The following is a 13835-nucleotide window of genomic DNA, read 5'->3' as shown; positions in this document are numbered from 1 at the left end:
CTTTCACAGCAGGCTTTGTAAGCTGTTTTTCCTCCGCGTCTTCTAGCAGTGCATTCACGGACAGCAATGCAATCTTCAACTTGTGTAAGAGTCCCTCGTTCAGTTCTCGTCCTCGAAAGAAGTCAACGAAGTCGCCAGATGCCATTCGTTCAAAAGAGGCTTGGAGAAAGGGAGAGAGAAGTAGGCTTGCAACCTCAGCCATGTTTTCTTCTTTTCAAATCCAAGGAAATGAAGGAAGATGAATGGAGCAAAGGGCAGAGCAAAAAGAGAGTGCAATGGAAGAGACGAAAGAAAATGGAGGAAGATGATTGCAAGAAACAGCAGAGCAAAATGAGAGATACTGCAAGGTATATGTTTTGCTTTGTAAACCAAAGAAGGCGTATATACGGGAAACACCTAATGGGAGTGATGGACCCACAGGGCTCATGGACTAGTGAAGTAAAGTAACACTCATTGATGAGGTTTGAATGATGAGAGGCACTTGCGGCAGCTTTGGATGATGTTAGAATTATAGTGGAAATGAATCAAAGATAAATATGATAATTAAAATAAATTTAAAAATTTGAATGGAAATGATATTTAGTTTCAGTTTATACTAATTGTATGGAAATGAATGAAACAAAAATTACGTACTCCTGTTTACTTTCTGCTTGTATGCTCACTCATATGAGAAAATAATTGAAGCTTGAGTTTTGAAATATATATATGATTCTGGATTTTATTGCTTCCCAATATAGAAATGAATTGTTACAATATGATATCACCACAAATAATTGAAATTATCTTGTGTCCAAAGGCATAGATAGCCTCATGGTAGGAGTATACCATTTGAGGAGGCCATTAACATAAAATATAGTTTTATTTTTCTTTCCTGAGTACCATAACATAGTCCAATTGCCATTACCATAATATCTAGTTTTTATTTTTTCATTTCCCATCACTTTAAAGGAAGAAACAAGAAAAAGTAAATCAAACAAGATAGAAGAAACAAAGTAAGATGTAATTGCTTTAGAAAAAGACAGAACAATTACCAAGGGCATGACCGACCTTTCACCATCAAATACTCCTTCAATCAAGACTCCATTAGTTGTTTCCAAAAATCTCCCGAGCAAAGCTGCATAAATTAGATTATCTTATTTGAGAGGAAGAAACAAACGTCTCTCTTTCAATAATATTTCTTCTTTGGTTGGGCTGCTCGACTCGAATTTTATAAGAAGATTTAGTTGGAGATTCCATTCTACCCAATAACAGTTAAAATAAGGCAGAGAAAAATGTTTTTTTTTTTTCCCACCAACATCTCAGCCATGATTTCTATTGGTTGTGAGGGAAGAAATCAAAGGCAATCAAGGAAGGTGATTGTAAACAGCAGAGCTTTACAATAAATATTTAGATATATCATTGTATTTAAGAGAAAACAGAGTACAACCTTTTTCTTCATTTTTAAGATAAACAAAATTCTTTATCTTTGCACATTCTCTTCCAATTAAAACAATCAAAATAAATGCTATACAATGATGACTCCATCATTAGCATAAACAAGTGCCATTTCAACATAAACTTTTGCAAGGAATATATGGAAGATAAAAAGGAACGTAACCAACTTGATTAATAATGACAAGTTACATAATTCCAACAAGTCGCCACTAAACTTATGCATATAATATTCACTAGAAAATAACTAAATGCCAGCAATAATTATCTTCAATAAATTAATTAGATGGGGTAATTAAGTGGAGAACAAGTCATTAACGTCATATACAATTATTATAAGCCTAAGATGAGCGTCGTCTTGCTTACAATAAGATTCTTAATTAATTACCTAATACAACAACCATCTTCTCCTTCTTTATTATCAATAATTTATGAAGGATAATGGTTGAGTGGGTCAAATTAGTCGGTTAATAACTTTAAGAAATGGAAAATAATTGTTGGGGAAGTGAAAACAGCTGTTAACAAATATATTACATAATTTACATTATTTTATTTGAGTGGAAGAACCAAATGTATCTTCCATTATCTTAAGAGAATCCAATTGTACCTAAATGACAAAAGTTACCACATTGTATCTATCATTTAAAAGAAAACTGATGCTATTGGATGACCCAATAAGCTCCCCAGTTGATACAATGCCAAAAAAATAATAATAAATAAATAACCAAAAATGGGCCAAGTAAAAAATGACCCGGTCCAGTAACTTCTTAGCCCAAGAATCAAGAAAAAGGCCGTTAAAAAAGACAATTTTTGTAGGCGTCCAGAAGATTGGCTGCGGGTAGGCACACCTGCAACTCCTCTAAGCCTTGCCAAGTCTCAAGCCCAAAAGCTATTAGTGCTATCTAAGACTCCAGCCTTTCCAAGTCTCAAGCAAACTTGTTCTTCAAAAATTTTCTCGCCAGTTTTCCTGCTGTTATCTCATTCTCACAAAGCTAAGATAATATTTCAACTGCATCAGCAGATGGCCAGTCACTGCAACATATCAAAGCACCATCCATTTTCTGGTATTTGGGTTATAGAGATGAAGAAATCCAATAACTTTGGGCACCTGTTAACACAAATAACTCCATCATACAAATTACAAAGCCATTAATTATGACACAAGTCTTTTGTAGTTAAACTCTGAAAAAAGAAACATTGTATTCCCACTATAATTACCCGTGTACTGGAAATGCTGTTGAACAAGGAGAGCAGAAAATTGGAAATGCACATGAAAATTCATTTCCATACAATAAATGATATTATTGATGTTGAGGTGCAACAATGTCACTATGTTGATTTGGACAACTCTTAAAATATGCATTGCTGAGTGCGATTTCGAATGTCATAAAAGACTTTAACTTTTTTTACTGGACAACAATTAATTTCTAGATGAAATTGTCAAAGGCCCGATCCAACATGTAGTAGTGGATAATAAAGAAAGAAGAGAAGAAAGACCAAGTGATCCAAAAGCAAATGGGACAGTTTTCGTGTCTCTCTCTCTCTCTCTCTCTCTCTCATCTAGTCCATTGAATGCGGTGAAAGTCCACAATCAATTTTCTTTCCTTGATTGGCTGGCTTGACTTTTTTGAGAGGAAGAAGAAGCAAAGGTCTATCTCTTACAACTACTGTATATAGTTTGTATTACTTTCTCTTGGTTGGCATAAAAATAATATTTTTAAGAAAATAGAGAGCGAAATAAATAATCTATTGGAATTTTTATTATTTTCTCTTGATCACACGTCATCGTCCACCCAAAGAAATAACTAGAAAAAGAAATAAAATTCCAGAAGAATTGAAGAGAGAGGCAAAGCAAAGGCCTTGCGTAAAATGAGAGTGTCCAAAGCTTATATACAAATGGTTAAGATATATTTAAGCCATATGGAACACTACAAATAACAAATTATAACATACTATGACATTCCACAACCAACGTATTCTACCGACTATGACCCGATGATAGTCTTTTATCTTTTAGAGACTTCATTCATATATTAGTATTCAATGACTTAATACTATGTCTATACATAGTACTAAAACATTTTAATCCACCAAATAGGTCACCCCCTCCATGATTCTATACTTGATAATGGCTGTTTCTAATACCAAATTATACAAATATTAGGTATAACTCATCATTGAAAATCAGTTTGTAAGGGGAGGATGCCCAAAAACTTAAATACAAGTCATTAAAATTGCATTTAAATCATGTTAGACATCTAAGATCATAACATGTAACATATACTATAATAGCCGATTTCGCTATGTTGTGGCTTGTTAAGTATGAATAAGGCTTTTCAGAGCAGTAATCAACATCCGATGCATAAGTTTTGGGCTTAGCCTGATTTGCCCCCATAAAAAGTTACTAGAAAAGGTCAGTCCATGACAATTACATGAATTTCTAAAACTAAAAAGAAATTAGGGGGAGGAAATGTATTTTTGGTTGGAAAAAAAAAAAAAAAAACCATATATATATATATATATAAAAGAGCTACAAACCATGTAGGTTTACTGGAATAAATAATGGCCTCTAAATGCAAAGCATATGTGTAGAGAGGTTTATTGCCACCAACAATGGGCTTCAAAAATTACAAATTAATTCCAAAGCTGTGTGGTAGCTTGCAGGTGTTATTGGCCATGGTCATTTACTTCTGAGCTCTTGGATCTTGTATTATTGTAGTAACTGCAAATTCTACAACCCATGAAAAGAAAAAGAAAAAAGAAAAAAGTATAAGCTGGAGATTAGTAAATTAACCAGTTTTTTTTTTTTTTTGTTAAAGTTAATGGAGCATGTTGTCAAAGGTGGGAATATCTGTACAAATAGCCAATGGCAAAGTAGTAAGTTTACTTCTTGTGTTTGTGCGATGGACACTCCCTACCAGCTGGTTGTCTGAAACATTCCTGATAAATAATAATAGTATGAAAATTGCAATTAGAAAAATATGAAGGATGATGAGAGAAAGGAAAGAAAGAAAATCTAAATTGTCAATTCTTTCTAGAAACTAAAAATAAATAAAAAGAATAATATAATATGGCTTGAACTCAAAAGAGAAGGAGTTAACTCACAAAATCATCAAATTCCCCAATCTAACAAGTTGAAGGAGCTCTGCTGGTATTACGCCACTAAGCTTGTTACTGTTCAATCTCCTGCAGGCAATACAAAATCACCCTTGAAGACTAAATAAATTCCTCATAATTTCTTCTTTTACCGAACTTGAAAGAAAATTGGAGAGAGATACTTACAAAAACCTTAAGGAAACCAAGTTTCCAAGAGATGATGGGATGATCCCAGAAAGATGATTCTGGTAAAGGTCCAAGCTAATCAGGGTCGTTAGGTTACCAATAACCGTTTGTATAACTCCACTTATGTTATTTCCATACACCTCCCTGCCAGCAATTAAATAAATTACCACGATTAATATATATTTTGATATTTTCCCTTTTTCTGAAAGAAAGATTTCCCAGATATATCGAAAACTATCTTGTTTATGATCTTACAAATATTGAAGATTAGACAAGGCCCCAAGCTGAGGGACAAGAATTCCCGAAAGTCCAGCATTGCCGAGGTCCCTTCAATTCATGAAATCTAGTTAATCAAAAAAGTGCCTTCTTGATGAAGAAGAAGAAGAAGAAGAAGAAGAAGAAGAAGAAGAAGAATGCTTACACCCTTGTGACGCTATTATCATTGTCGCAAGTAACGTGATACCAGGTGCATGGATTCACCAAATTTGGATCCCAGCTCTGAAGGACACCGTTGGGGTCTACCAATTTGGTTTTCCAGGCATACAGAGCATCCCCTGTTTTAGCCAAAAACAAATTTAACTGAGGTTGAGAGAGATATATATTATTAAACACGTTAACAAACAACTCAAAACACATTAACAAACCTTCAAAGTTGCAATCTACTGATGCAATTGCAACAGCAAATACAAGAAAAACTAGTGAAATTGGAGTAACCATCGTGGACGAACGAGTTATGGATCCTTAGCAATGATATCTAAATAATCTCAGTACTTAGCTCTTCTATAAAAACTGGCTTAACCAATATAATAGAGCATATAATTTGGCAATGTGGATAGGATGTAGTCAAGTCAACTTACCAATTTTCCTGCCTGCCTACCTCCATTAAAAAGTCCGTCCACATACTTTAAAGACTACTGTCAATTTAATATACTAAAGTCACAATTTTTCATTGAAAGAAAACTTCATCATTGAATGCAGTCTCATATATATTGTGGTTCGCATGTATTATAGTATTATACTACATTAATTAACCTTAAAAAATGTTGACAAAATGTGCCAAATAAAAAAAGATTTGTCTCATTCATTTGGAGGATCAGATCGAAACAGCAAGCATGCCTATATCTCGTAGCCTGTATGACAAAATCTAAGTTGTTTAATGCCTCGATCTAAACCCCCATACTAAGACAATGAAACCTAATAGGCCACCGAGCTACTACTGCCATATTCCGCGGCCTTTTTAGACCTTAAGCAATAATTTACATCACCAAGTACTCTTGTCGGTTGATGTTGGTGTTGGTTTTGTGCTCATCCATATACCAATAATCCAAGGCTGCCTATCACCCACCCATCGGAAGCAAACGATGATTGTTTTTTTGAGGGGCATAATTATATTAACTGCCAGCAGAATAAGAAAAAAGACTCTTACAAATAACCCATGCGCTTCTCTTAACCCACAACTCTGAGGGGGAAGAACACAAAGGATGGGTGGATATCATTACACATTTAAATTCTTAACAAAACTCTCCTGCAATCCCAATCTGGGTCTATTTAGACGTGACACAAATTGAAAGCCATCCACAAACTATAAGAAGCCCTCTAGCTATATATGTCATTAGGTTATAATTTACTATAATTCATGGTTTTCCTCATGAGAAGAAAATTAAGGAACATTTAGAAGAAATTTCTGGAATGGACAGCCATAAGCCCCTTTTTTATTTTCGTCCACGTTATAAATCACAAGAAACCAGCATTTCCCAAGAATTTAGCATCTTCCAACCGCAGCCATTGAATACTAAAAAGCTCTCAAGAAAGATTGAGCAAACAAGCACTTAAGAGACAAGAAAGATTTCATATATGGGGACAATATCGAGTTTCAGACACAATGCAGTGTGCAGGAAAGAGATCAATTAAAGAAAACACAATTAAAATATTAAAGAACTCAGATGTACTTACATTGAACGCCATATCATCATGTGCAATATTATATAGGGCAATTCATCTGGAACATGTCTCCCAACAATTGAGAAAGAAAAGAAATGATGTCACGGCCGGAGAAGTTGTTGGCGAAAATTCAACCAAAATATTGATAGATCTCATGAGAATTGTATGAGATCTGCAATTGTACGATTTTCATCTCCTGAGAAAAGAAAAGTATCTGCAATTGTATGTCTATACCAAGGATTGATTGTAAGTAAAAACATCGATCATGTAATCCTGGGTTCATCAGCTAAAAACATCATGTAACATTTAGCTTTACTAATAACTTGTAAAATGATTGCATCCGCAAAAGAACAGGCTTTCTCAATCTTCAGGCTGTCATCATTTTAGATCAAATTCCATAAAGAATGAATGTGCACAGGTTACCCTTAAGAAGAATTCAATTTTCCAAATCATGCATAAGCATTAATTGCGTTTCTTTTTCTCCTGATATTGAGAAAATGAAAGAGAAAACAATCACATAGTAGCATATTTGAATTGTGTTAGGAGTTAACACAAATTTCAGATATACAGCGGAGTTAATCTCTTCCTCTTTGTGCAAATTAAATAGTTACATTATAATTAGCACCCAAAAATAATCTCACAATGCAAAATAATTTCTTCCCCAAACTCTAGGTGGAAGATTCAGAAAGCATAGAGAAAGATAGGGCTATGGTTGTAGCTATGGCGTTTGAAGAAATGCCTCAAAGAGAAGGAAAGATTAAAAACAGCTCTTGTACGTAGAAGAAAAATCAGGATGAGAAAGAAGGCGTTAGGCTAGAGGCTATGATTTCATGTAAAATGTAGAAAACAAAGATGGAGATTTGTGAAGAAGAAGATGGTGATTTGTAGAAGGAGAAGGTAATATTAAACGACTACATTTTGTCTTTCATTTTGTTGATGATCTTGGTTACAAGAGGAAACATTATGTAGAGTTACAAAGGGAAACACATTCCTTAAAACGTTTGTAAGGAAACACATTCCTTACAAAGGGAATTGCACGTTATTGTTCACTAGTGTTTATATTTATGTTCATGTATTGGGGCTTGGAAAATACATATTATAAAGGGGAGTTTCAGCTGCATTTGTACTAAATGCAAGTATGTAGTTGATAAAGAAAGGAAGCACCAGGCAAACGCACCTGCATTGTTTAATCAACAGATAATGTCAACCTCTAATACCCAGCTGCAGATTCTCATCACAAAAATCTGATAATTGAAGGCATCAGTTGAAATCACCAGCCACCCTAACAGATATCATACAGTAGCCACAGAAAGTCCTCTGCTTCCAGTGATTACCATGTCCCACATAAGAGCTATCACGAGAAAAGATACTGATTGGTAATTCAAAGCCTACACCTGAGCAAATCTTGAAGTTCAGAAATTTCCCGTGATCTTGATTTAGGGCCGCTAGATTTTCAGTACCTATTCATAAGAAAAAACACTAAAATTTTTAATCAAAAAATGGAAAGAGATCAACAGGACTTCACCGAAGCTTAGTAATTTTCATTCCCCCTTAAGCAAGGCAGCACCAATAAAATAAATCTATTTAACTAAATAAGGGCATGAAGAAGTCCAACTTAAACAAAATCTTTTCGTCTCATTTTGGAAAGGAAGATAAAGTGGAATAAAACTAGCTAACACTTGCGAAGTATTTTATTTGCACTAAAGAAAAAATAAAGTAAAACCTTTAAAAAAGGAGCAACATTGAAAACTGACCTGCTTTGGCTAATCAACACGTAAGGACATCATCCAAGACCTAGCTGCAGTTTCTCATCTCCAATCGGTGCAATGCTCGCCGGATATTAAGTAGATTGGAGATTAGGCAAATCAAGTCAGCCACCTTAAATTCAGGATCCCAAAGAAGCAAAAAAGAACAAAATAGAAAAATCAATTAATCACACATGACACCAAGATTTAAGTTTCATTAACAACTTACATCTACTACTTTAGATCATCCGGAGAAATTCACTATAAAAGATAGAGTACAAAAGAGTAGGAAAAAAATCACTCAAAACCCAAAGTCCCACTACACCAAAATCTCACTCTCACACAAAAGAGAACAAAAAAAAAAAAAAAATCAACAAATAAAACTATCTTCTTCTCTAAGTGTCATAAGGCACAATAAAGTGAGAACCCTAAAGAGATGTTACAGCTAATTTTCTCCGCTGTCCAAAGGCCGAATCTATATCCTTTTATAAGCCCCAACGTGTCTTCACAAGACAAATGATCTTGATTTGGCACCACAAAACGACTTCAACAGGTCGCCACTAGAATTTGAGCACCTATAAATCAAAAAGGAGATAAATGTCTAAAGCAACAAAATAAATAACTACACATTCATAGTAGATCACTAGATTGAAACAGAAAATACACATACATGTGCATCAGATGATTCAAAAATTCTATATATCCATGTTTGCTTCTTGTACTCGTAATCTGAGCTCGTCAATCTTCTAAATTCTGTTGATTCAAAATTTTCATACAATTAATATTAGAAAAACCCAAATTTGGTAGTACTGATAAAACGAAGAGAAATTTATGAGACGATGAAAATATTATAAAACCATATAATATGAAAGAATTTGAATAAGTTATTAAAAGAATTATAATTAGTTGATTGAAAAGAGCAATTTCCTAATTAAATGTGAAAGCTGAATATGTTGTCGCCGCCTTCGAGATATTATAATAGAAAATGGGAATCATGAGGGGCTATTGGCTCATCCAATATATTCTTCATCATCAATCAATATGTGATCGACGTTAGGAATTTTTCGCCGTTCTTTTCCTTTCTTGCTTTGCCACTGTTTCCTCAACAAAGGGCATACTTTGATCTCTATTACAGAAAGGGAAGTAAGCAACCCCTCTTCTGGCATGCAATTGAGCTTAGGGCAGTTCATGACCCTCAAATGTTGAAGAGAGGTGAGGTGTTGAAGCCCTTTGTTGTCCCAAGATTTCATATTTGGAAATTCATCGATACAAAGATAAGTCAGACCCGAAGGCAGCAACCCTGGCTCTGGAAAAGATACCACATCTTCATATTTGCCACCGATCCTCAAATCTTTAAGAGACGGGAGTTTTTGCAAACCCCAACCCATATTTACAACATTGGAAGTCAAGCCCCCTTCGGGAAACGACTGAACTCTTGGACAATCAAATATCTGAAAAACATTAAGAGAAGGGAGGAGTATATGCATCTTCGATGGCAGTGACCTTAGACTTTCACAATTAGCGACATAAAAGAATGAAAGTTTGGGGGCACGAATTCCTCCTTTTGGAAAAGATACAAAATTAGGGCAATATCCGATGGCAATATGCAAGATCGCTAAATCACGTCCATGTTGTTCTGAATCTGTAAAAGATATCAGGTTCTTACACCCCCAGATATCGATAGATTTAAGCTTTGGAAATAAATCTAATGGAAATGACTTGAGGGAATCACAATCGTCCAACAACAATCTTTCAAGGGATGAAAAGTCTAAGTGTGTTGGGAGCTCTAACTTCATACATTTCTCGATTTCTAACACATGAAGACAGTTGATGGGGGCCACCATTCCCATGGGAAAGGATTCTAGTGCCCCAAATCCTCCAATTTTGAGCTCCTCCAATTTAGTTGGCAATTCCTTTAACAGAACCTCATTACAATCTCTTAACTGTAATTTTCGTACAAAAGGAGCCTTTGGGAGTGAAGCCTCCAGCTGCGGACATTCCAGAATCTCTAGTTCGACTGCAGATGGAAGATCAACTGGTAGCCCTCCTATTAACTTAGGACAGTTAATAATATAAAGCTCTTCGAGTTATGAAAAAGCTCTACCTTCGTTTTCAGCACCAAAAGAAGACCATTCCTCTCAATTTAACATTCGCTCGAACCAAAGAACTTTCAAGGCTTCAAATGGTTTAATAGTTGAAGAATTGTTGCCATAAAACTCACGATCCACTTTAACAACTCCTTCAAACCCGACAATAGAGAGGTGCTGCAAAGAGGGTAGCTCTCCAAGTGGTGGCAAGTTGGGACAAAGTTTACAATTTTTTAGTTGAAGAGACACTATATTAGAGTACGAATAATGCCCAACCCAATCTGGAAGACTTTTGGCGCCATAGTTATGGATAGCGAGACTTCTCAAGTTACTATGGGGTCGGAGATTGTCAAGTAAAGATCTTTGACATTCTGAAATATTAGTATCCAATGCATTCCAATCCAACACCAACTCCTCAAGATACTCCCTATCACTCAAGCATGCTTTTAGAGCATTTGTAGGAGATACAACGTTTTGGAGCTCTAAAACAGAAAGTGTTCCTCAAAGATTTGAAAGTTTTCCCAACTCTTCAATGAAAGCCCTACTGTGTTTGCTGACGATAAATTTAGTTAATGTTTGTAGACATTCTAGTCTACTCAGCTGCATTGGCATCTCCTTTATGGCAATTTTGCTAATATCAAGATGGCGTAAGTTAATGAGTTTCCACATATCTCTTGGTAATAGAGTGAGATCTTTACAACCTGATAAATTCAATGTTTGCAAATTGCACAACTTACATAAGGAGTCAGATAACATTTTAATTGCAGTGGAAGAAATGTTCAAGGAATGTAAATGCTTAATTTTGCCAATAGATTTAAGCAACTCGATCATATTTCGATAGTAAGATAGAGAGATCACTTGTAAGCATCTTAACTTTGGTAATAAATCAAGTGGTACTCTTTTAGTTAAGAAGTAATAGTGGTCTTGTAACAACCCCTATGTTAGGAATGTGTGCGATCGAGTAGCTTCGTAAAAAACCTCAAACTTCTTAAAGTTATTAAATTTTTTTTTTCTGAAATACGACAAATGGTGAGTCTTTTTCATTTTTTTATGAGAATGGTCAACCTCCAACTTGAATGTAAATTGTCCAGACACAAATTTTGCCAAGTCATTGACAAGATCATGCATTATAAAACCTGATTTACTGCCACTTGATTGTTCCAGCAATGATCTTGATGCCAAATCAAGGAAGTAATCTACACCAACCTCTTCCATTCTTTTGTTTATAGTTTCTTTTAAGAAACCTTCTGCCATCCATAATAAGACTACTTCATCTTTTTCTAAAACATAATCCTTAGGAAATATTGAATAGTAAGCAAAGCATTGCTTTAAATGTGAATGAAGATATTTATGACTTAATCTTAAAGCTGGAAGAATGTCTATCTTCGTGCATCAGGGTTGCCATCATGGAATGCATGTTTTGCAAATAGTGACCAACAATGTTCTTCCAATAACGTCTTTAGGCGATGAGTTGAAACGGCGCGCATGATTGATGCAACACCGTCATTGCATGTCGTTACAATGATTGTACTTCCTTGTGCCCCAGATTTAAGTGGATTACTTAAGATCTCCCAATCAACATAATTCTCATTCCATACATCATCGAAAACAAGTAAGAATTTTTTTCCCATCAATTTATCTTGTAGTGTAACTTGAAGCAAATTTAGATTCTTACTTTCAACACTTGTAGACGAATCTACTCCCTCTAGAACTGTTTTAGTTACCCTGAATACGTCAAACTCATCCGAAACAGATACCCATGCCTTCAGGTCAAAATGCTCCTTCACCCTCGGGTCCTTGTATACCAGCTGAGCAAGCGTGGTCTTGCCAATTCCACCCATGCCTACTATGGGAAAAACACACAAGTTTTCATTGCCAGTTGCATCATCTAAGAGCAACAAATTTATTATTTTTTCCTTATCATCATCCCTACCAAAATACCAGATTCTTCGACCAAAGAAGTCATGGGCAATCTTTTGAATAATTACCCATTATTAGTTTCTGCTTGTCTTGTATTATTCATAAAAGAATTAATTAGAGAAAATTGAAGTTTCTCTTTTGAATAATATATGATTCACGATTTTACTAGTTTGGATGTGATTTCTCCCAAAAAAAAAAAAAAAAATTCTTAATTTAAAAGGACAGGAGAGCGGTTGGGGGAACATGATTCTCCCCATTTCAAATTCTTTTAATTTCCTTCATTTAGTGCATTTTGAAGGGTAGTGTTATCCAAAAATTTTAATGATAGCAATACATTAAATGCACTAAATGAAAAAAAAAAATGGAAGGAATTTAAAATGGAGAAGATCCTTTTTCCGCCATTAGGGAGAGGCCTAAACGACGAAGTATATATCGCGGGTACTCCTCCAAAATCAATTTAGCCATAGCCTAAACCAAATCGACCAAAGCATCAATTGTGCGATTCTCTTTCAATTTTTTGGTAATTTGAGGGGATATTGTCACAATTGTATGGATTCCAATATAATTAATTACGGTTAGAAATGGGATGGGAGTATGAGACCCAATATCACTGCTTACCCCACAAAAACAGTGATGAATTTAATTATTTAATTTATATTCTAATAAGTACCAATACTGATTTGGTGGTTGCTTCCACAATACATAATCTGCAGTTTGTCCGACACATTCACGATCGTATGCCGGAGGCGATGAGGAGCATCAGAGCTGCGGCATACCTCTTTTCTCTTGGAGTCAGAAGCTTCCCTTGCAATACTATCAGGGCTGGCCAACAGCTAAGCGAGTTAGGCAGCGCCTATGGCCCCAAAATTTAAGGCCCCAAAAAAAATTTTATTAAGGCCCAAATTTTTTTTAATAAGGCCCAAACAAATTTAAACCCAGGAAAACAAATATGTTCTAGAAACATGAAAAAAAACAAAAAACAAAAAATCTGACAAAACCCCGCCGGAGCAAAACCACCGTCGTGCTGGGAGCGAATCAACCAAATCCGGTGAAGGGATCCTTCGCCGGAGTGAGAGAGACAGGAGAGAGGGAGACATGGGCAAGGGAGGGAGAGGGCTTCTGGAAGGGTCTGAGAGAAGGAGCGTTTGAGAGGGAGAGAGAGAGAGAGAGGGAGAAAGGAAGATAAGCGTGCAGGTGTGGTGGGGGTAGGGAGAAATAGAAAAAATAAATAAAAAGAGAAGAAGAAGGCGTGCAAGCGTGGTGGGGTAGGGAGAAATAAAAAAATAAAAATTGAGGGATGGGCCCTTTGCCACATGTTTATAGGCAAAATGTGGGCTAAATATTGCATTTTAGCATTTCTCATTAAAATAATGTCTCTAATCAAGTTTTCTTGGATACCACAGGAAGTAACAAAACCAACATTTCAAAT

The 13835-nt window shown here is 35.4% G+C and overlaps 3 protein-coding genes across 3 annotated transcripts; all 3 read right to left on the bottom strand.

Moving 5' to 3' along the window:
* Positions 1-4014: 4014 nt before the first annotated feature.
* Positions 4015-5466, bottom strand: LOC132167450 (leucine-rich repeat protein 1-like). Its single transcript, XM_059578434.1, has 7 exons — positions 5358-5466; positions 5135-5267; positions 4969-5040; positions 4714-4857; positions 4537-4617; positions 4319-4371; positions 4015-4162 (listed from the first exon to the last, which is right to left on the bottom strand). Exons 1-7 carry the CDS (start codon positions 5428-5430, stop codon positions 4116-4118), a joined length of 603 nt encoding a protein of 200 aa, XP_059434417.1. The 5' UTR covers positions 5431-5466; the 3' UTR covers positions 4015-4115.
* Positions 5467-9409: 3943 nt separating this feature from the next.
* On the bottom strand, positions 9410-11701 carry LOC132172943 (putative disease resistance protein At3g14460). The gene is made up of 4 exons (XM_059584510.1): positions 11623-11701; positions 11083-11187; positions 10621-10968; positions 9410-10446 (listed from the first exon to the last, which is right to left on the bottom strand). The coding sequence occupies exons 1-4, from the start codon at positions 11699-11701 to the stop codon at positions 9410-9412; spliced, it is 1569 nt and encodes a 522-aa protein (XP_059440493.1).
* Positions 11702-11865: 164 nt separating this feature from the next.
* On the bottom strand, positions 11866-12327 carry LOC132172933 (putative disease resistance RPP13-like protein 1). Its single transcript, XM_059584500.1, has one exon. It carries the CDS (start codon positions 12325-12327, stop codon positions 11866-11868), a length of 462 nt encoding a protein of 153 aa, XP_059440483.1.
* Between the last annotated feature and the right edge of the window lie 1508 nt (positions 12328-13835).

The sequence above is a fragment of the Corylus avellana genome, chromosome ca1 (genome assembly GCF_901000735.1).
Source record: "Corylus avellana chromosome ca1, CavTom2PMs-1.0".
NCBI lineage: Eukaryota > Viridiplantae > Streptophyta > Magnoliopsida > Fagales > Betulaceae > Corylus > Corylus avellana.
This window is presented reverse-complemented; position numbering and strand designations above follow the sequence as displayed.